General features: G+C 38.0%; 1 protein-coding gene across 4 annotated transcripts in view; it reads right to left on the bottom strand.

Annotated features, from left to right (window-relative positions):
* Positions 1-23,080, bottom strand: part of LOC141902901 (CD109 antigen-like) — a 31,952-nt gene that overhangs the window by 8,413 nt on the left and 459 nt on the right. For 2 of the 4 annotated variants that reach the window (XM_074790835.1, XM_074790837.1), the window contains exons 2-28: positions 21,504-21,793; positions 20,015-20,183; positions 19,606-19,676; positions 19,257-19,308; positions 17,180-17,253; positions 16,872-16,911; positions 16,531-16,615; positions 15,979-16,105; positions 15,321-15,551; positions 14,429-14,620; positions 13,845-14,015; positions 13,256-13,444; positions 12,756-12,905; positions 12,071-12,208; positions 8,252-8,300; positions 8,023-8,154; positions 7,392-7,500; positions 6,994-7,114; positions 6,333-6,446; positions 5,765-5,881; positions 4,722-4,850; positions 4,427-4,598; positions 3,773-3,961; positions 3,192-3,270; positions 1,984-2,173; positions 1,315-1,413; positions 610-784 (exon numbers count right to left, since the gene is read on the bottom strand). In XM_074790835.1, coding sequence (XP_074646936.1) covers positions 610-784; positions 1,315-1,413; positions 1,984-2,173; positions 3,192-3,270; positions 3,773-3,961; positions 4,427-4,598; positions 4,722-4,850; positions 5,765-5,881; positions 6,333-6,446; positions 6,994-7,114; positions 7,392-7,500; positions 8,023-8,154; positions 8,252-8,300; positions 12,071-12,208; positions 12,756-12,905; positions 13,256-13,444; positions 13,845-14,015; positions 14,429-14,620; positions 15,321-15,551; positions 15,979-16,105; positions 16,531-16,615; positions 16,872-16,911; positions 17,180-17,253; positions 19,257-19,308; positions 19,606-19,676; positions 20,015-20,183; positions 21,504-21,764 — 3,625 coding nt within the window. In that variant the 5' untranslated portion in view covers positions 21,765-21,793. Of the gene's footprint in view, positions 1-609; positions 785-1,314; positions 1,414-1,983; positions 2,174-3,191; positions 3,271-3,772; positions 3,962-4,426; positions 4,599-4,721; positions 4,851-5,764; positions 5,882-6,332; positions 6,447-6,993; positions 7,115-7,391; positions 7,501-8,022; positions 8,155-8,251; positions 8,301-12,070; positions 12,209-12,755; positions 12,906-13,255; positions 13,445-13,844; positions 14,016-14,428; positions 14,621-15,320; positions 15,552-15,978; positions 16,106-16,530; positions 16,616-16,871; positions 16,912-17,179; positions 17,254-19,256; positions 19,309-19,605; positions 19,677-20,014; positions 20,184-21,503; positions 21,794-21,917; positions 22,149-22,889; positions 22,979-23,080 lie in introns of those variants that run through there. The other 2 variants (XM_074790836.1, XM_074790834.1) reach the window with 2 other exon arrangements.

The raw sequence follows: 23,080 nt of genomic DNA on the forward strand, positions 1-23,080 counted from the left end.
ACATCATCGATTCACTTACAATATCTGCTAATTCATGATTTCTGCTACTTAGAAATCTATTTAGCTAACACATTCGCTGTCAGCTAAGAATTGTCCCATATTTTTTACCAAAACCATTGCCCATACGAGATAAATCAATACTTCTGAGTAAGGCACTGTTGCAACTATGAGATATCTCATACTTCAGGTTCTACCATCATCGCCACTTTAGAGATATGTCATACTTTTGGTCATACCACCGTTACCACTATGAGATATCTGATACATCTGGGTCTGACATCATTATTAGTATAAGATATCACAATTTTGTCCAAAAAATCTTCAAAAGGGCAATTTCTGTATAATAAAAGCACAATTTTGACAGAAATTCTAGGAGGGACTCAAAAGCGTACTGCCAGAATACCCTTTTCTTGTTCATATGCCCTAAAAATATAGGGTATGACCATAAGATCATTTCATTGTATCTGCCCTCATAATGATATTGAATAATCTACGAATTTTGATTTCCAATTAGTTAACTTTTCACATATTTGGTGTCATATTGAGGCCGACATGGATAGTGTACATGTCTGATCTTGAGTGGATTTTATTTCGGAGTTCCAAACTCACCGGTTTTCCTAGCATTCCACAATCGGTTGAATATGTCTCCGGCTTTATCGTGGCTAATACGTTTTAACGCCCACGCAGTGATCGACAATTCATACGCTGAATACATTTTATCGATGTTATCGCCGAGGTATTTACCGGCTCTAGTGATAGCAGACGTCACCGACGTACGAGCGTCCTGCAAAATAAAATGTGCATCGTTCAAGTTTCATATAAACCTTCACAGACTATTGAGCCTGCTTTTTCTAAGAATCTCATTAATTCTAACTTCGATCGAGGGCCCAGTTTTTAGAATGCCTACTAACTATGTAAGATGGTTTTCAACACCCATCTAGGCCTGAGCCTGGTTTCATAGACTTAGTATAAATTCCAAATATAGGGCCTAGTTGATTTCTATGGATAAGTCACTATGTATATTTGAATTGAAGTTAAGGCCACAATGAAAAGAAAATTTACAAAATTCGTTTAATTATCCTTGTGAATTTTTCAGTGTTCAGGACAAAGTACAATTTCTTGATTAAGATTTGCTGTTAAGAGTGAACTCAGCTTAGCTACGTAGGTTCATACACGCAGGCCTGCTCTCGTTCAAAGGCCTGTAGCAACTTCGACTTTCAAGTCTGGTCTTACTGTGTAGCAAGTTTAGAGCCTAGTTTAAGTAATGGAGCTTGCACGTCTTCGGGAACACCTAATTGCAAATACAAAACTTACCCCGGTAAGATCTTTCAGTTCGCTCAACGCAATCAGCACATACGCAGTCAAACTGAAACTCGTGTGTTTCACTTTGCCATTTTCCATTGTAACATTTGACTGAAAGAAAAATCAATAAATCGTTAACCAAATACAAAAAGCAGTAATTATTTCTTGAGTATTTATGAATGCCAATATCCACAACGAATGTGACCAATGACACTCATATATTGATACTATTATCCCAAGCCTATCTCTAATATCACCATTGGCCTTTATCATTCATAAAGCAAAAGACTGTCATGAATTTTGTGCACTGCTATACATGTACAGTACGTACAGGATTCTTTCATTCTCAATTGTCTGTCAAATCAAGCTCTCGCAACGCGTGCTGGTTATAAAGACAATTATCTCACTAAACTTACTCTAAATGTCAAAATTCTGAAATCGAAGTGTATCACCCCGAGCTTATTATCGCTTATAATGCCCCTAGCCTTTATCTCCAACTGTGAAGTCACCTCTCACAGGAGAGGAGCGGTATTGGGTATTCAATTCTTCTCGGCTCGGATAACCATTCAACTTGGATGTTCTTCGAAAGATTTTCGGTGATACTTTATATAAAATACATGACATCCAACTCTGACATGACAGAAGTCAGACATGTATTATAGTTATCTAGGTGATACTTACAGTCATCTTCTGATCGTAGATTCCTCCGATTTCCTTGAACACGCCGTTGTCCGGATTATTAGCGTCGCTAACTTGCTGATCGATCAACCACAGCGCCACCTTGTTGAGTAGATCTAACGGAATGAACACTTCGTATTCCCAATCCGGATTCCTCGCGTGGTGCAACGTTTGTAAAATGAACGCGGTTAACCTGTGGCGAAAAATTGTCGTAGAAACGTCATTAGTTCAATTTCGAGCCCTCGCCATCATTACAATACAGTCAGCTTTAGAGCTGAATTTCTACTAACAAATGATACCACATCGTAGGTAGTTGAAAGGGGAACTTGTTTCATGGATTTCATGAAAGTTTACCTTTATGGTAGGTACCAATGCAAACGTCAGCTCCTGGGAGTACTCAGGCAGAAAATTTTAGAAAATCAGATGCAAAGAGAAACGATTTCACAATTTCAAGCAAATTAGGGACAAATATTTTGCTACAATTTGGTCTCAAATCGAGTAGCTTAAGAAGCACGAACAAAAATGAATGATACATAAAGTGTTACCAAGGAGTGAATCTTTCTTGAAGTCAATAATCAAATTTTCTCAAGGTCATCATCTGAAGCCCCTTAAATAAGGGCATGAATAACCCAAATAGCTCCGCTCCCCCTTAGTAGCAATTTTTGTAGTCATACCTACGCAACTCCCCCTATAGGTCGATGTATGTTGCTATCAGCTAAAGAGCTTCGCCTTATTAGGGATGGGGTTTAAAGTCTAACTGCCAGTTCCAATGAAGGAGTCAGTACATTCCGGCTCAAATGTACCAAAAGCAATAGAATGATCGAATATCAAAAATGCCCTATCATATCATTGGATACCATCTAAGAAGGCCATTGGCCTATATACCGACAGCTTAGAACAAGATGATTACCAATATTCAAATACATTTACTAAGCTATGATTTGAGTAATTCTCGATTTCCAAAGCTGTTAAATTTATTTCCAAGGGTATGACATTCAGTTGAGGCTTATCCAAACATGAATAATGTTCTTCACCAATTTTGATGGGTCAATGAACCCTGCTAGGCTTGTAGTGGAATCTATGTAACTATAATCCTAACTGCAAGGTGACTTAAATTCGCCTGAATGAAACCTTGTAGTCACCCCCCTAGCGCTGCATTTCAGTTGCTTCATCTCGAAAAGCTCCCCCTAGTGGTGAATGTATGTACTCACCAGACGCTCGGTTCTTGATGGTCCCGGAACACCGAGAAATATCCAGTATCGTTGTAATAACTCATAATCCTCTGCAAAGCTACAAAATGAAAACAATGGACAAATATTGAGAGACATGATTTACATCAAAATATCATATTCCTAGTCAATAACTTAGGGACTGGTAATTGATTAAATGGAAATCAAAAGAATATTGGATGAAGCACATGGAAATAATAGTGTGTGTTAAGGAAATGCAATATATACACTAGATGCTGTAACTGGAGCACGAAGATCAGCAGACTTCTTAGTTCTAGTATGTATACTGTATAGCTATAGTGTCTGGTACGTAATGGCAACGAAGTCGCTATTTACTATGCAAAAATGAAGTCCCTATTCTTTGGTAAGTTTAGGACAATGAGTAATTTCCAGGATTGAGACATCTCTCGTATATCGAGCAATAGTTATTTGTAGAGAAGAAACATATGCGAAATAGCACTCTCATGAGTGCCCAAGTCCAGTGACACCAGTTTTGTCACCAACTTTTGAAATGTGGTAATGAGAACTGTAGCCATAAAACGGATTGACGAATAGATATTTACCGATATTCATGTATTCGAGAGCGTGGGCTCTCTCCTCACGTTTTAGAGCGCTGACTCTTTGAAGGAAGTACATATAATAGAGATTTGTGGCGAAGTTAAATCCAGCCTGTTCCCCGCAGCCATACGGCAATGACATCAAATTCTCCGAATCCAAATGATTGACAAAAAATCCAGGACCAACCACATCACCTGTAAGTGAACAAAGTATGTTTTTCTGTGAGACTAAAGATAATAATTGACGTTCATATAGGCCAAAAGCGCAAGAATCTGATGATGCAATACAGTTTTGAATCATCTATCATGCCAGATACCAATTTGAACCCACAACCTGGCATCCCAGAGAAACACACTGAAACAACTTGCCCAGCCCTCTCCTCGTGAGAAACAGTTGAAGTCTATAGGTTTTCTGCAAAGATTGGTTGTTAAGGACAGCAAACTGTGTCACTCTATTAACAGGTGTTTCAATTTATCTACAACATCCTATGCACATGCAAGGTTGATTATCAGGCCTGAAATCCCGCCAACGATATTACAAATCTTTTCCCTTCATTTCACGTTCAGTACACTTGCTCTTGAATTATCAACAGCGGTGAGTGGACTGACTCGCAAAAAAAACTCTGAAAATCTGAACAAATCGAAAACCATTTTACTCACCCACAGCACTAACTTTAGCTACAGGTGAACCAGGTACGTATAAATGTTCAATCTGTTCGGGTAACACAAACTGTTGCGGAACGTCGATGATCATCTTCGGGAATATATTCGAACCAGTTTTCAACAGATCGGTCATCAATGGCGTATGGAAGTGCTTCGTCACGCCGTTATACTGGAAAATAGTCGATGACCTTCATGAGAATGCCTCAAGATTCGGATGCCATATAGGCCTATGGCGTTCATGCAAATCGAACCTGAAGCCCCGATGAAGTTGAATGTGTGGAGATGTACTTACGACAATGTAAATCGAACGAGTGATTGTATCTCCTCCCATAAACGTAGCAGACGTGATCGTAACGTCGACTTTACCTTGTACGATAGGAACAATCGGAAAATGTAACATCACTGTCTTACTGCTCTCCAACTGAAAATAAGAACAATATCAAACTCATATATCAATATAACTGCCGCAATGAAAAAACGAAAAAAACACAATTTGGAGGAATATCGACCACACTAAATGAGGCCTTAATAGAGCAGAGCTGCTAACCTAGATTTTATCTTTTTCTGAACACATGTCCAAGTTTATCAGTATTTTCAAAATTTTTCCAGCAGTCCCACATTTTCAAACCAAAAGTCCTTTTCAAAATCAGTATTGAGGCCTTAAAAATCAGTATTAAGGTGAATTACGTCGAACAAAATTTTTGTTTCCCATGTTCTGACACTGTACTTGTGCGCCGTCTTCATCTTAGTACAGATGGCACACTAGTACAACGCCATATTGAGAGTATAATTTAAGTTGGCAAGAGTGATTCTGAGAGATTTAAGAGGAAGAAAGATGCAATTTGCCATGAAAATTGTCCGTAACTTCTCAAATTTTTTCAGTATTCTCAGGTGAATGTAAATCCGTAACAATTTTTCTAAAAACGAAACGCCGTATTTTCACGGAAAATTTTTACGGAAATATCAGAACGGTTGGCAGCTTTGATAGAGTAGTAGCTACTTTCAAATAATGCTGTACATACAGTACAGTAATAGGTGAATTTGCCTTGTAAGGCAAAATAAATTAATGGATTTTTTTGGCATTATGACGTGCTATTTCCATTTTGGCACCCCACCAAACATTCAGCCACAGTATTATTCTTTGAAAAATTTTGATGTCTTTTGTTATTTTGACAGGGTTGCTACGTTCATCTTGTTTCTTTGATTTCGCGCATCGAATGGATTTTTAAAAGAAATTTCGACATTTTTTCAACATTCTGCCTTCACCAAACCAGCCAGCGTACAAATGCTCCGCACTATTCAAAATGGTCAAGAGTTCTCAATCGGTTTACTTACATAGACTAACGTTTGGACGTCACCATTAGATTGTCGAGGATTATACGACTCCACAGTTCCCATCCATTCAACGTGTACAAAGTTAAACTGAGATGACTGATGTAATGTCACAAGTACCTGCAAAGAAATCATACAAAAATATATATCGGTAAGAAGCCGATTGGAATGTAAGGATACCAAACAGATCCTTTGAAAAAGAACCCCCTCGGGTCTAAATACTGAGGAATATGTCCCTTCATGACCATTTTAACAGGGCTGCATTGCTATCAATAAGAAGTTAGGGTTTTCGGTTAAATCTAATATTTCCAAATAATATCTGAAAGATTCAAAACAACACTACTCAGGCAATTAAGTAACATAAACTGAATATGGGGAACAGTTGGGGCAGCTCTGCTTCAGTTCTATGTCATCTGCTTTTTCCTCCACTGAGCATTCGGATGACTATTGCATACTAAATGAGGGATCACAAATAGCGATGACTAAGTATTCGGGGAAGCCCACAATTTGAGAAGCTCAGTGAATTTCTGATCTTGACAAATAACCAGTCTTTGGGAAGGGAATTTCTTACCTCATAATAGTCGTCGGCATAATTAGACAAAACAACTCGAACGCCAAGTTGTTCGCCTTTCACAGCATGGGTCGGCATTTCCATCGTCATTATGAATGCTTGTACGTGATCAAACTACAAAACAATTATCATTACATTAGAAAACTAGATCTTTAAAGAACTCGCCAGCCATAAGTGGCTTAAACATTGTACATTTAATTACGGAGCAATCCAGGGCTGGGTAGAGCATTAACAACATCAAAAAGTGTTGACAGGGAATCGAAGCGTTGAGAATGGTATATTCACAAAAAAACAACCCTATTACAGCAGGGACATAACACTTAAGTAAAAGTACAAGGAGGGACCACAAATCTTGAAAAAGACAACATTTGTATCCAGGAAAACCATCAGTCTCATTGCAGAAAATGAAGGGTAGAAAGTATCCAAAATCTAAATCACATTTTGTGCATTGTGAGACTTGGTTGATTACTCGATTCAGTTGAAATGCCTGTGGAGAACAAGGGCACTGGAAAATCTAGAAGTTTAGAAATACAGTCTGGATCCACCACTGCTACCTATGTGACAGTGCGTTAACAACTCACTTATCCCTGGGTTGGAGCAGCAAAATCGTTCGAAATCAAAATGCTAAGCTATAGTGGCTATACAAATAAGTTGAACTTACCATACGAGGTTCTGTCATTATACCCAATCCCTTCTCCGGACTCATTGCAAACGCGTTCACCATCCAAGCAAATGGTATATGTAGTGGAACTTTCGCATTAAATTCAACCTGCCCATTCGGCCTAAAAGCAATCGAACCATACATAATTTGTAGTGTTTCTCAGATACAGTCACACCCACCGAAGTCAAGAGATTTTTTAGCCAAAATTTCTACATAAATCTGATTTAATGTTTCGAACGATTTACTATATACATGTAATGATTGATTTGTTCCATTAGTCAGACGAAACTGCCCGTTCAAAATAGATCCAAATTGAATGGATCTTTGCTGTACGTTTCGTAGTGGGAAGTTCAAAGGTTTTCTCGATGATGAAAGAGACGTTCAGAATTAGAAATTACTTAGTAAAGAATCCGTCCCACATGAACGAAGTATCTTCGTGATGGCGGCTGAGCTGATTGAAATTTTCGAACGGATCTCTTCGTTTCGGATTCAAATCTTCGTAAATACCTAGAAAAAGATCAATCACGTGTCATTTTGGTTCATATTGATTTCGAATCACAAGCACGGTAAAACCTGCTTAATTTGTTGCTGTTCAATTGATCAAGGTTTCATCTAACCCTGACATTAATTTAACTCAATTTGTCAGAATTAACAGTGAAATATGGAACAGTCTCCTGTACGGTAGACGCAGCTTCATGCGGATCATTAGGGAACATTAGGGTAATCAATCAGATTCATGTGAGACCTGCATTGAACTGATCCGCATTAAAAGGTTTTAAGGCTGGTTTTCACAGGTAGTTTCCACCTAGCTTTTTCGTGCAACTTTTTTCCACTCCTTGAAAATGCTCTGAGCCGAAATGTGTAAGGATTTGAGTACCAGTGGCAGACGTTTTCATGAGCCTAAGCAGTAGCTTTTTCCTGCTGCTCCATTTTTTTCCAGCACAGGGCCAGTTTTTTTGCCGCTTTCTACAAAGCTAGCTGGAAACTAATCATGAATACCAGGCTATAGTGTATTATCAAGTCACTTACATCCCATTTCATCTGTCGAGTCACCGCAGACAGGAACACCATCGCACTTTTTAATGATCGGATAACACCTTGTACCAGAGCCTTTCTGATAGGTCAAACACGGCAATAATCCTTGAGATATATTACATCCTCCTGTATAAATAAGACGGCATGAACAGTGGGTCAAAATTTGTTGTCATATTATAATATTAGCGATCGGCACAGTTCTGACAGGGGGTGGTTTACTCACGGTGAGAGCCAGTAACATTTGCATCAGTAAATGCGAACAATCCAGCATACTGAAATATACAAACAACAATCACTACCTCATAATCCAAATCAAATGCCAGCAACTAGTTCTGAAGTAGATCTTAGGAAGAGAGTTCAAATATCCGAATAACCATAGAAGCGATAACATTAAAAACCTCATTTTCTAATGAGTAAATACAGTTTATTAACACGAACGTTTTCGGGATCATATCCCCTCATCAGGTGAAATACAAGTGAATCAAATGATTAAACTACAGGTTTATATACAACATAAGTTACAAAATTACAAGTGCTAAATTCTAAGCTAATTACAAACCAAGTATTTAATTACAAACTAATTATTTGAATACATTTAGGATAAAGGATGAGCCGTTTTGAAATAATTGTTGATTTAAAGAGGGTCGTTGCGCTTTAATAAACAGGGCCTCCCTAATTTTACAGTCGAGATCAGATGAACCTTTGTCCAGAATTTTGAATTTGTTGTTACTGAATTCCTGATCACAAGTGTGACAAATTGCGAGATGTTGTCCAATCGCAGAAGTCTTTGATCTGTGTTCCTTAATCCTGATGGCCAAATGTCGTTTAGTTTTCCCAATATAGGAAGTGTTTATATCACATAAACAATTAAATTTATATATGACTTTAGCCTTCAGCGATTTAGGGGTAGCACATTTCAAAGAGAAAAAATTCTTAATTTTGGTCGTAGTGAATGCACATTTCAAGTTGATTTCAAAATTCCTTTTAAATAGATATTTTAATTTTCGGGCAAATAGGATTGACGGGTTACCAATATACGGTAATGAAATGAATAGATCAATACCATCTTCAACAGGTTTCGGTTGAGGTTCTGAGTTCTGTTTTGATTTCAAAAATCTATTAATACATTGATCGATGACATGAATAGGAAACGCATTAGATTTAAACAGATTTTTCAAGAAATTGATTTCTTCTGAAAAGATGGTCCAATCACTGCAAATATTGTAGGCACGAAAAAGCATGGTATTGCATGGAATTACGAATCTGCCCGAAGTTTTTATTATTCAAACCTCCGAAACTGAGAGCGTATGCAAGTAATGATAATCTCAAACTCGAAATCTTGAAGAATCAAATCGAAAATGTTAAAACCGAATTATCTAAAACCAACAGTAAATTGAAGAAAATCAAATCCGATTTATGCGAGAAATTGACCTGGATTCAAACAATCATTTGGCTCACTAGACTTAACCAGAAAGGCAGGAAACTAACTTCGGAAACACAGCAACGTCATGAACGCAAGCTTTTAAACTTGTGGAAAGATCAGCGTCACCCAGCACCGGATTGCTTAATCAATAGATCAAATTATCAACTATCCCTAGAAGAAACTGAGATACTACGTTACGGCTTAAAGCATCACATTCTTCCGAAAAATATCAACGAAATCGACCTTAAATCACGTATTGAAAAAACTGTTTACCACAAAAATAGGACTATATCTGGCGGCGAACCGAATGTGAATAACTCTTTCCTTGAAAGTATTAGACATGCGACCATCTCATTTATCAACAGCGCTAAATCAGTATGTGGCTCGACCTGGAACCGACGTTTCTACCGTACGATTGAAAAACTTCGAAAAAACAAGGACATTAAGATCTGCTCATTTGACAAAGGCAACGGCATTGTTATTTTGGACTCTAACGAATATTTCGATAAATTAGATAAAATTGTATTTGATAAAAGTAAATTTACTGAAATCAAAAATGTGAGAAAGAATCACCCTGTCATATCTAATGAAACCAAAATCTGCGGATTTCTGAGAAAACATGTGAAACAGTATGTAAGTTCAGAAATATTTGATTCTATCTACCCAAGCGGTAGCCAACCTGGTAAATTATATGGTTTGTGCAAAGTGCATAAAGATAACTTTCCATTTCGACCCGTTGTATCAATGATCGACACTGCTGAATATAACCTGGCCAAATATCTCGATAAAATCATTAAACCACATATACCGTCTAAATTCATGTTAAATAGCACTTGGGAGTTCCTTAAAAAACTGAAACAATTCGTTTTTAAACCTTCTGATATTCTAATAAGTTTTGATGTAGAGTCACTTTTCACTAATGTTCCATTGAAAGAAACCATTGATATAGTTTCCGATTATATATATGCTTCCGACTCTAAACCTACATATGATCAGGCTACATTCAAAGAATTACTTAAAATCGCAACTTCGGGTTTGTTTATGTACAATGATCGTATTTTCAAGCAAGTTGATGGGGTCACCATGGGCAGCCCCTTAGGCCCAACCTTAGCGAACTTTTGTCTTGCCCATTTTGAAAACTTGCTCCTCTCCAAAACTAATTACAAACCGACATTATACCTGAGATACGTGGACGATATTTTCGGCATATTTCGAAATGTATCCAGTTATAGACTATTTTTTGAAGAATTGAATCGCCTCCATTCTAACCTTAAATTCACTTTTGAACTAGGTCCTAATCTATTACCTTTTCTCGATACCGAAATACAAATTCCGTTAGAAACCGGTAGTGACTTTATATCTCGAGTGTACAGGAAAGCTTCCAACACAGGCCTACTTTTGAACTTCAACGCCATGTGTCCGTATAAATGGAAAATAGGACTCATCAATACCATGCTTTTTCGTGCCTACAATATTTGCAGTGATTGGACCATCTTTTCAGAAGAAATCAATTTCTTGAAAAATCTGTTTAAATCTAATGCGTTTCCTATTCATGTCATCGATCAATGTATTAATAGATTTTTGAAATCAAAACAGAACTCAGAACCTCAACCGAAACCTGTTGAAGATGGTATTGATCTATTCATTTCATTACCGTATATTGGTAACCCGTCAATCCTATTTGCCCGAAAATTAAAATATCTATTTAAAAGGAATTTTGAAATCAACTTGAAATGTGCATTCACTACGACCGAAATTAAGAATTTTTTCTCTTTGAAATGTGCTACCCCTAAATCGCTGAAGGCTAAAGTCATATATAAATTTAATTGTTTATGTGATATAAACACTTCCTATATTGGGAAAACTAAACGACATTTGGCCATCAGGATTAAGGAACACAGATCAAAGACTTCTGCGATTGGACAACATCTCGCAATTTGTCACACTTGTGATCAGGAATTCAGTAACAACAAATTCAAAATTCTGGACAAAGGTTCATCTGATCTCGACTGTAAAATTAGGGAGGCCCTGTTTATTAAAGCGCAACGACCCTCTTTAAATCAACAATTATTTCAAAACGGCTCATCCTTTATCCTAAATGTATTCAAATAATTAGTTTGTAATTAAATACTTGGTTTGTAATTAGCTTAGAATTTAGCACTTGTAATTTTGTAACTTATGTTGTATATAAACCTGTAGTTTAATCATTTGATTCACTTGTATTTCACCTGATGAGGGGATATGATCCCGAAAACGTTCGTGTTAATAAACTGTATTTACTCATTAGAAAATGAGGTTTTTAATGTTATCGCTTCTATGGTTATTCGGATAGTTCTGAAGTTCTAAATTAGATTTTGGCTTAGCTTCAAGCTATAATCAATTCAGTTGCTATGATTCAAGTCTGTAGTAAAATTTTTCAAACAAATTTTTCACAACCCTTCACAACCCTTTCAACTCAAAGTAGAATCCTCAAAATTTAACATTGCAACTAAAAGTTTTGGGGGCTCAGCTGCTCAAAGTCCTTGGATAACTGACATGGAGACATTCAAAACCGGCTTGTTACCATAGTAACCCGAGCAACTAGCCCCAGTTGATACACATATATACATATTTGTTTACCTCAAACGTAGTGTTGGCATCCACTCCGTAAGTTGGCGATGGGAAGTAAACAGTATGTTTCAACTCATCTGAATATCTCCAGGTGTATGCGAAACTTTTATTAGCGTGGCTGTCGAATGATGACAGTTCATCGATTATCTGAAGTAAAACAAAATAGAATCTTCCTCAAAGATCTGGAAAAGCCAGGATGCAGCTCTTTCTCAATCTATCTGTACCCAGCCTGATACTTGACTGTCTGTAACAACTCGCTCAAATAATTCTGCTGTCTGTACCCTCCATCAGCTGTCTGTACCCTACAACCTGCAGACAATCTGCCATCTTTAACCACCCTCCCTCCAGAAATCTGCTGTGTGTAACCACTCCCTCAGACAAATTGCTGTCTGTAACCACCCTATCCCTCTGACAATTCACTGCGGGTAACTGCACCCACCCGCCAGACAATCCAGACTCTATCGCCATGCTCACTGGTCATCAACACTTCGCCGCGTTTCCTCCGTATGGACCTAAGGAAATCTTATTCGAAAATGAATTCTCTAATTTTTCCCCTTGACCCGACTGGACATTCTATAACCATTCATGGAAAATCAGATACAGACTTCAACTAACAGATGGCAATTGTCTGAAGGGGTGGGTACAGGCAGCTACATCATAAATTCTAATTATACTTCGTACTAATTATACTTACATCCCACTGCGTTAGGAACGGATTACCACCATGTATATACTGATCTCTGTCTATACCGGAAAATGAGATAAATACTCCGGGATCCGTCATTCCAATAATCTCTACTGTATGACCGCTGAAATCTTTGCCTTTATTGATTTTCAAATCGACCTTGAAAATAAAATGCAAACTAAATCTCGCACCTGCTTGAAAGGACTACGTCGACTGTATGACATACACAAACGACCAAGTCATGACTTTCAAAAACTCCTTCCTAATTTGAATTCAAGAAATGGATGAAACTTAATAAATGCCCCTCTAACCAATTCCACAGTTCTGGGTTAAGATTTGACACTACTGAGGTTTACAACATTGGAAGTGATCTCAATTTTGCTTGGATGTAAACCCAACAGGAAACTGCAGAACCATGACCTGACCATTACATTACGTAACTTTGTCTCCAAAAAATGTCCATCGAAAAACTGTGATAACAAAACGCTTCGAATGTTCCCAAGACTTACGTGGTACATGCTGGTTCCGTTGACGAAGAAATTCAAAGCATCCACGACCACTTCAGCATCTGGCCTGATATAGTACGCGACGATATGAGCCATCGGAGACATATCTCGCGATAAGGCGACCGAAAACGTTTTCACTTTCGATTCCATATTCAACCGATCCCCGATAATAATTCTGCCGCCGGAAACGATCTACAAAGAAGTTGTTGATTCCATTTTTATTCAAAAGAACAGCGCAGTTTGGATTCGCTCCTTAACTTGTCTAGCCCTTGTTATTATGATCCCGCAAAGGAATTAAAATCAAATTATTTCTGTGATTTTCTTCCATCTTTATTGATAGTTCTATTCTTTTGATGTGTTCTTTTGATTTAAGTGTATGGAAAGGGATAAACCTACGGGTGTCCTCTTTATAAATTATGATGCGTTAATGTTCCATATTGAAATTATGTTAACATTATCATTACTATGTTAAATTATGTTTACATTTGAATACTTAATGAGAAATTCATACATTCATTCAAACTCTGCAAACACAGAATAACAATTTGGATAATGTAGTCACCTAATGAAGCCGGAAGCCTGCAAGACGTACCTGGTAGTAAATCTGTTTCGTGTAGTGACTGCTCTGTATTTGGAATATCATGTATTCGTTGACTTTAGGCGCATCCGTCATCGTGCTGATCTGAATGTAACTGTTGGTCGGCGAGTAAGCTTTTACCGCTTGCTGTTCAGCTCTTTCTTCGTTATCGATAGCGAAATAGGCCTGCAAAATATTTACGTATACGTATATTAAGAGCAAACTACATAAGAATTTTCAGTTGATTGTAATTACAAAATATGCATGGGTACCAAATTGAATATGATTCAATATTGAATATTCAACTCCCCTTGGGGAGCAAAAAAGACATGGTTTTCTAACTCTTAATTAAGGGATTGCCCCTCTTATTTATTTGATTTGGCATCCGCTACAAACCCACCACACCTAAAGGGAACAAAACAGGTATGATTTGGGGTTAGGTGTCTCATGACAATGCAAAAAATAGCAATATACCTGTTGATATTTTCCTTAACAAAATTTTGTAAATACTCGTCTGATAGGCCTACATCTAAGACCCAAACTTCACACATGTTGAAAGTTACGAAACAATGTCTTCAGGCTAGAAATAATGTACGTACCCTTAATGTAAACATTTCCTCTCTATCCGTAGGTATGAATGTGTATCTGATGATTCCGTCATTGGGAATATTGATTCGTTCCTCGATCATACCCGACGATCCTCCCCCTGATCCTCCAGCCATTCGCTGTATACGCACAAACTGACCCGAATACGCCGGCATCGGTGCGCCATCTAGCCGCGCTACAGCCAACTAAAAGTAACACGGGAAACACATTGACGGGATGGGTGCAGGTGCAACATAATTCTTCAAGCATAAAACGAAATGATCATCTTTTGATTGTTGTACTTAATGTGGTGAAGGAACTAAGGGCTTGCAGCCATTTTCGCCATGACTGACGCCATATTGGTTGGCAAACACAACAAAGAATTTACATGATAAAGTAAATCCCTGTTTGTAAATCACTGATTATCGTGCAAGACCTCAAAAGCAATACTAGAAATGCCTGCGTTTAGTTGATTAAAACCACAGCAAATGCTGCACAATTCGAAAGACCTACACAACAAGAAGATTCACTACATAGATAGATGCCAAAATGGCCACCAGTCAGCCATATTTGATATTATTGTAAAATCAACGCACGCAACTACATACCAAACAGTTGTACCAAGATTCATGAAAATAAAACCTAGTAGTTAACATCGCAAGTTTAATGTACTCAACAGATGCCAACAAGGCCAAGCCAACAGGAGGTAATATTAATAACCAATAAGTTGAGTTAAAACTTTTTGAAACGTGGCCCATTATCTAGTTTCCCCTGGGTAACTAATAACCCAGTTGACTACAACAGATGTCTAACTCAATTGAATTGAGTAAGTTAACCATCAAGAGTTTATACCAGTTAAAACACCACCCTACGCTTTTTATTACAATCAATCCGATGTATACTCACGTAAGCCGTGAAAATCATTCCAGGTTTAAAAGTTCGAACTTTTCCACCGAGGAACGTCAAGTGAACCTCGCTGCCGTAGATATACGAATACGCCCAGCTCGTTTGATTCTCGAGTAGAAACCAATCGCGAACCGTCGCGTTCACCCAGACCTCGTGATTCTCCAGCTCGTCCGTTCCGGTGACGTAGCGTAATTCATCCATCGTGAAAAACATTTCGTGTCTGCCGCTTGTCTGTCAGAATGAAACGATAACAATGAAATATTTCAAATATCCGGGTTTCTCGGAATAGGGTACCGGCACACATCAGATAGAGCATTTACAGGGCTGCCAACCTCTAAAAAGTGCTATCAGTAACGAATTGAACTTTTTTCAGTAACATTTCCTCGAAATATGTAAGAAAATGTTCAAACTAATCGGTAATCGGTAGTAAGACCCTCAGTAGCATCTTTCATATTTCTGTATGAATCAAACAAATCAAATCAGTATTTCTCAATATAAAATAGTAACAGATACTGAAAAATCAGGAACAGTAGGCAGCTCTGCGTGTAGTCGAAATTAGTTCATTTTCCATCAAATTTGAACGGGATTTTTAGGTAAAAGATTCGATACATTATCCAACGAGATTGAATAATATGTTCACCATTAACGAAACACTTACAAATTTTACATCGCGTTGAATCGTTTTAGGTTCAACCGGTTGAGCGGAGAAATCACTTTTGCCTTGTCGACGAACGATTGTCAAATACACAGTGGCATTACCGCGAACTGGATACCCAGACGTTAAACTGAAAATATTGATTATTTTGCTAATGAGGACCTACTTTCAGCTGACCACAGAGCCGATTCAAGAATCGCAAATCAGCTTTACAATTCTTTACTCAACTTTATTAAATGATTTTATGAAGTTTAAATTCTGATTCTTTTTCTTCATTGAAATGGAGTGTACGCAACTCTCTAAAAGCATGACTAACGCACTCAGCCCCACATAAATGGATTTTGAAGAATCAGTTGGTTTTATCAAAATTCCCTTACGATAAATACTTTATCTCGCCCTCTACTACAGGTCCCGAGACTTTCGACAGCTCTTACTTTCGACTCACTTTGGCTGCCTCTACCACAGCCCCTAGTACTACAGCTACCCAGACTTTCTTTAGATCGCTGTACTTAATTAATATGGCACCCCAGACTAACTACAGATCCCCTTACTTACTTAGCAGTAATAATGACAGGTAAACCAATTCCATTGTCACGAATGTAGGTAGGAGTCGTAACATTTACATCAAACCTTGGACGGACTGTTCACGATAGGAAATACGAAACAAAATCTTAAAATAAGTTCTACTCACAGATATCAAGTTAAGCCCATTTACAAGAATTCTTGCGGTAACTTTTTTCCAATTTACTAACAGAGTTCATTGTACGTATTGGAGTTACAGTGACATGGTTATTATGGTAACACAATGATTGTATAATCTAAGACAACTCTCCTGAACTGATAAATTGCCAAACAGGACATCAATTCGATTTATCTGAATTACTAAATATACTTACAATATTCAATGACTTTAAAATCATTTGTATATGTGCTTCCCTGAAATATGAATTTAAAATTTTGTGAGCCCAATATCTGAACAGCAAGGTAGAGTACAGGGCCTGTGAGCTCTTTGATAAAAGGGGCTGGTACCGGTAATAACTGGTTTAAGTTATCCAGTGGATAACTAGTTTAGTGAGTATCAAAGCTGCATTGTAACTGAATTTGTCCACTCATTACCTATAATCAACCTCTGAGCAACTGGTCTAGCAGGAAAATAGGAAAGATAAGGGTCAGAAATTATGAAATTTTCACTACATGTACTTACAAAAGCTTCTAACATGATTTGCCATGTTCCATAAGCAGGTTGATCGGATAAATCGAACGACATACTTATTACACCTGGAAAATGAAATACAGAATCAGTTAAAATAAACTAATCCAGTTCATAGTACAAAAGATGACAGATCTTCGCCAATATTTGCAAGGGCTGGATGGAATAAGCAACCTATGGTCTACTTAACCTAGGCATGTAGTACAATCATTTTATTCTAAATGATTCCCGCGAAGAAGTTCCTCTTTAAGTTTTAGAAGAAATTTTTCTATCTACATGTACATGTTTCTAGACAACATGCGGCTTGCGTCGAAAAAATGTCTATTTAGACAAAATTTTCAAAATGAAAACCATCTAAATATATATGGTACATAATGTGTATGTATATAATTCAACAACGAAATTATGTAAGATATAATATCCTGTTAAGTTTGAACAAGTGTTTAAACTTCAGTGTAATAACATGCAAATTTCTTAAGAGTGCTTGAAAAAAGTGCAGAGTGCACAGGAATATCGTGGTGAATATTTAGTCAAAACTGCTCCTGCTCTGATTCAATTATAACCAATCGCAGACCTTACATAGCTAACGTTTTCATAATTTGATAGAGCCAATCACTCAATGATCAGCTAGCCATGAATCAGAGCCCATGTTCTGAACTGGATATACATGCAGGCCTAAGAACAATTATTATTGTATCTCCGGACAAGCCAATTGTTGGATCAATTGTTTAATTTGCGTCATTCGGATCTTGGTTCCCCAAAACTAACCCTATTGAATTGTTCAATTAACCTCATGATGGGATGGCCTTATGAAGCGTTGCCCGCACACTGTAAGCAGCAGCCAGCAGGACTGGTCGTCACTGCTAAACTATATCTGTACTTCGATTTCCGATTTCAAAATCAAACCCCCTGTTTCGCTCCCGGCAGGTGTGGTGGGTCTGTAAGGGACACTCAATCAAAAAATCTAACGAAATTTACAAACCAAATAAACAACAGGGACTATCCCTATTTTAAGATCAAAATATCCAACTGCGGCACTGAGGTCACATATATGTATTGCTTATAGTCAGATATTATCTCAAATGACTGGATAAAACTTAAAGTATTATGCGTAGATAACTGAACAGAAAGAACAGTAACAACAGATAGAATGAGAAAGTGCAGATCAAACTCATCTCAGTCACAAACACTCTATGAACCTACTGCCTACAATTAAAAAGGTTTAAAAAAAAACTGACAACAAACAAATCCTATAAAAACTGAAAATCTAATCAAACAGATCCAGTTGCACCACAGTTGCGATCGACCAAATAGGGATCATATAAACTGCTAATGATTTGGACCCAGTTCCACAGTTTTAAGCAGGCTATTCTCCCTGCCCTAAGTATTGCCGGGGCTGTTAAAATTCTCCTGAGTTGGAAATTGCATAACTTGAAAGTGTTTAAGCAGAAAGCATCACGAGAAAAGGAGGAGTCTATTGTATAGAATATCACTCAAGAATCAATCAGTTGATCTTCGTTGTTTGGTGTTGATGATTGGCACTTAAATTATCATCGCACTCCTAGACTAGAATCTTATCTACTCATAACTGTGGAGTCGAGTCCAAAATTATTTGTTCATAACTGATATGACAGTGGCCATGGGCCAGGCTCCACTTCACACTTAATAACTGCCCGACAATTGGAAAAGCTTCATGTTTAAGCAAATAGACTTGAGAAAATTTCTATTTAAGCAATGTATATTCCTTTTCTATACTCCTTTTAGCCAATTGGATCTTACTCTCATTTCAATCAAATACTGGTATCAGTGAAAAAGATTCTAGTGTAATAAGGTCAATAAGCACAGCAAAGCAATCGGAAGATAGGCTCACTAGTTAAAATACAGTATAACTCGTTCAATTCGGATTTTCACTTTATTTCGTACTAAAATTCCAGTCCCCACTAGGTTATTTCCATTCAAATGAGAGGACATAATTCGAACAAAATTTTCCACTTCCAGGTGATCCGAATTAAACGAGTTCTACCGTAGAAGCAAACGTAAGTAGCTGACTTCCCCGACCCAAAAACCTTACCTGCATTAGTCTGTTGAGACAACCATCTCCTGACCACAGTTCCAGTCGCATCCTATAATACGATTGGATACAACATGTGAGAAAACTATTTCGAGTCTCAGGCTTCATCAATTGGGAACTCTTAAATCAACTTATCTCCATATTTTCAAATAAATATCGGTCATCTCGAGTTCAGACAGTCAACATGGACATTCTTAACACATGTTTCTTACAATTACGACAGAGCTCGGGCCTGACTTACAAATTTACAAGTCAGGATCCAGTGCCGCAGTTGTCGGTAAGGTTTAACTCCAGTCGAGATTTTTTTAGGTAGTAGTAGTTAAAAAAACATCAATATAGGAACACTTACTTTAGCGTAAATATCAACCATTCCAAAAGCCGCCATTAAATTCTGCTGAACGGGAATCACTCGAAAATACACTGAAAAATGAACCAAACAATAACAATCATTCACTAGTCAATATTCAGTATCAAATTTAATTAAAAATTCCAGTGATACAATGTTTCCCACGCCCCAGCCCACAGAAATGAGGCCATTCAGCCTAATCAAAAATCTGCCTCAATAATTTTCTACTCGCCCACCCACCAGTTATTTCTGAGAGATTCAGGGCTCAATTCGCAGAATTAATACATTACGAACAATTTGTGTGAGTAAGCAAAACCATGAATATACATAACAGTAATAAGTTAGGCTTAATTGTCTTATCAGCGCTAGTAAAGTGTATTTATAGAAGATAATTAATTATATAAACAAATACCTGTTTGTCCTTGAGTGTAGATTAGTTTGTTGAGTTGAATGAAAATAGAAACGCGTTTATCGTCAAATATCAATTCCGTTTCGTTCGAAAATATGACACCGCTAGCGCCCCCATCAATCGATCCTTCTATTCGCATGTAATAACGACCTTCACCTGCTTTCTCCGGCATCTGAAATCAACGTACGCAAGACACGTCATATACACACTTCGTAGATAAAACACATACACACACACACACAGAGCCATCCAGTGGCTACAGTAAATCACCCTAACTTGGACATGACAGGGTCCGATCTAAGCACTTGTCCGATTGCCCAGGACAAGTATATTCTCATCGGGGCAAGTAGATTATCATTATCACTTGACCCCCGGGCTAGTGCAATTATATGTCAAAAAGCTATTTCCAACTCGATACAACAGATGATAGTGCCACCAATCGGACTGCCTGTGAGGGAAAGTAGCTTTTGGAGGGGGCAAGCGAAATTTCAGATGTGCTTGCCCCCCCCCCCCCCCGGGCAAGTGACTTGCATTCCTTAGATCGGACCCTACATGACCAACTCAACAAAAATGATATCATTTTTCCGACTTTCTTTCCTATCCTATCCTTAATTCAAACTTTGCTTAATTTTAGACTATTGTTACCGAGTCCCAGTTTGTCCGAGTGAAGCGAGGTTTACTGTAGACTCGACAAAAACTTAAAGATGAAATCTAACGCCAAAAAAAAACATACAAGCAGTGGATATCATAAAATTCCATAAGAACGACTAAGGGTCCAGAGACACTGTGGCCACTTAAGAAACGGTTTGACTGCACGACCGGAGACATGTCCTATGACAACGCTAGGCTTTGAAAGTGTACAAAATGTTTTGGATTCAGCATTTCAGTAATCCTGTTCAAAAATGACTACTACTAATACTTAGTCCAATACATTGAATAGACATTAACTCGGGAAACACTTCAGACATATATTCTTATCGTGGGATTCTTTTAAATGGCTATCGTGATGATCTCATATAGCATCCTAAGAAGGCCACGGGTGACATATTGCCGGAGATATTTTTCTCGAATTTCCACTGCAGTGCGATGTATAACCGATGTACTGCTACGTCGCATGTACCCTGCAGTTACAAGATGTTTGACAGGGGCCGCCAACGGCATTGCAGGGTAGAATGAAAGCTTAACCCTTTCAGTGCTGACTAATCAATACCCTATAGTGCTGGATAATTTGAAAATTTTGAAAAATTCCACCCTAGTGTGCTGAATAACGGGAATACCACTATAGTGCGTCTACACCGCGGTGCAGTGTATCGTTAGTTACTAGTATTTCATTATGTTTGAAAGGTGCTGCCATTTTTCAAGAGAGATAATTACTAATTACTAATTAAATCAAAACATCGCAGTGCGGTGTACTCGCAAAATCCATCATCGATTCATACACCGCACTGCGGTGTAGATGCACTGAAAGGGTTAATAATCAAAAAGCACCAACCCTCATCTCAACGAGTTTCGTCGTGGTCCTGTCGAACACCTCCGACGCGCTGGCGTACTCCTCGCGGTTGTTTCGTATCGACGCGCGAATCGTAATCGACGGATATTCCAGTTTCAATATCGACACGAGCAGTTTCACCTCGCTGCTCGGGTGAACTCGTTTCGGGCCGACGATGAAATACGTCGGGTCGTCCCACAGACGCACGCTCGACGTAATCTCCGCGAGCGATATCAAAATCGCGGCACAGGCCAAAATCTTCATCTCTCTTTCTCTCACACACGATTTTCTGTCTGAAAAGAGTGAAATCAAACAAAGATTATCATCAATACTTAACCATTGCTTACTTAACCATTGTTTTTCAGTTGTTATGCCTTTACTTTAATCTATTCCCCTTTCAATATTTTAATCACTCACTCCGTTTTCTTTTGTTTTGGTCTTGTATAAATATCTTGTAATATTCTCCTTTCTCAGTACGCCTGATGATGGCTAATAGTCTTTAGCCGAAACGTTGCGCAAATATAAATATATACTCTTCTACTCAAGTTTCTTGTTTTGGCTGAAGTTATTGTGGGATTTCTCTCGTTATTATCATCAATTTCGACAATGTAGGTTTGGACAAAATTAAGTCAACAGGGTAACAACAGCTTACGGCCAGATGACTGAAGTAACTAGCTAAATAATCAGTTTCACACATATAAAAGTAGTTGTTGTTGTTAAGGGCCAAATTTAAGGGTTTTGGAAAGGTTAGGTGAAGGTAGAGAGTAGAATAAAAAATTTGTTCCGGTAGTTATAGGCCTAGCCCAGCACATATCAGGCCAATCCCAATTTTCACTGGTTCCTTTGGTAGGCTAAGGTTGAATTTTTTTTAAAGTCCAGCACCTTAGCACCCATGCCCATTATCGGTAACCAATCGGAATAAGCTAGAGGCAAATACAGTTCATAATTTCAACCTTTAGGCCTAACCCAACGCGCGGCATTTTTTGCGGGTTTGGTTCTTTGAGGCTAAGTGAAGGTCTAGAAGAAGACCGTTGATCATTAAACCGCCTTGATTGGAACCCATGAAGCCTGGAATGGTGACATCAGCAAGTGGCAGCTTTAGCCACTAGATTCACTTAAGTTTCAGCCACTAGAGCAAATTACATAGCAGTGTTTACTAGATACAATAACACCATATTGGCAAAATGTCCACCTAAATATTTCGCAGCAGCCATACGCCTAGTTAGTTACCAAATCATAGGTGGTAAGCTTTTAAAATCAGATGGGATCCGATCGTGAAACTAACCCACAGACAGGTTACCATAGGCATAAAGCCAAATTAAGAGATCGTGAAATTAATTCAGGCCTACTCTAATAAATGTTGTGGGTGTGTCTAAACACACCACTTACTTGAATGAATGATAATTTTCTACATTAATATCATACAAAGAACAAAATATCAGAAATTGTGATATTCGTCTTTATGCTGTAGTATGGCGGTAGACCTACAGATAACGCCTCTTCGGTCTACACTAATACTATACAATGACACACATACTCTACAAGACCTGCCCTTTAGTAATAGTAGTGCATAGCATACA

The sequence above is a fragment of the Tubulanus polymorphus genome, chromosome 3 (genome assembly GCF_964204645.1).
Source record: "Tubulanus polymorphus chromosome 3, tnTubPoly1.2, whole genome shotgun sequence".
In the NCBI taxonomy this organism is placed as follows: domain Eukaryota; kingdom Metazoa; phylum Nemertea; class Palaeonemertea; order Tubulaniformes; family Tubulanidae; genus Tubulanus; species Tubulanus polymorphus.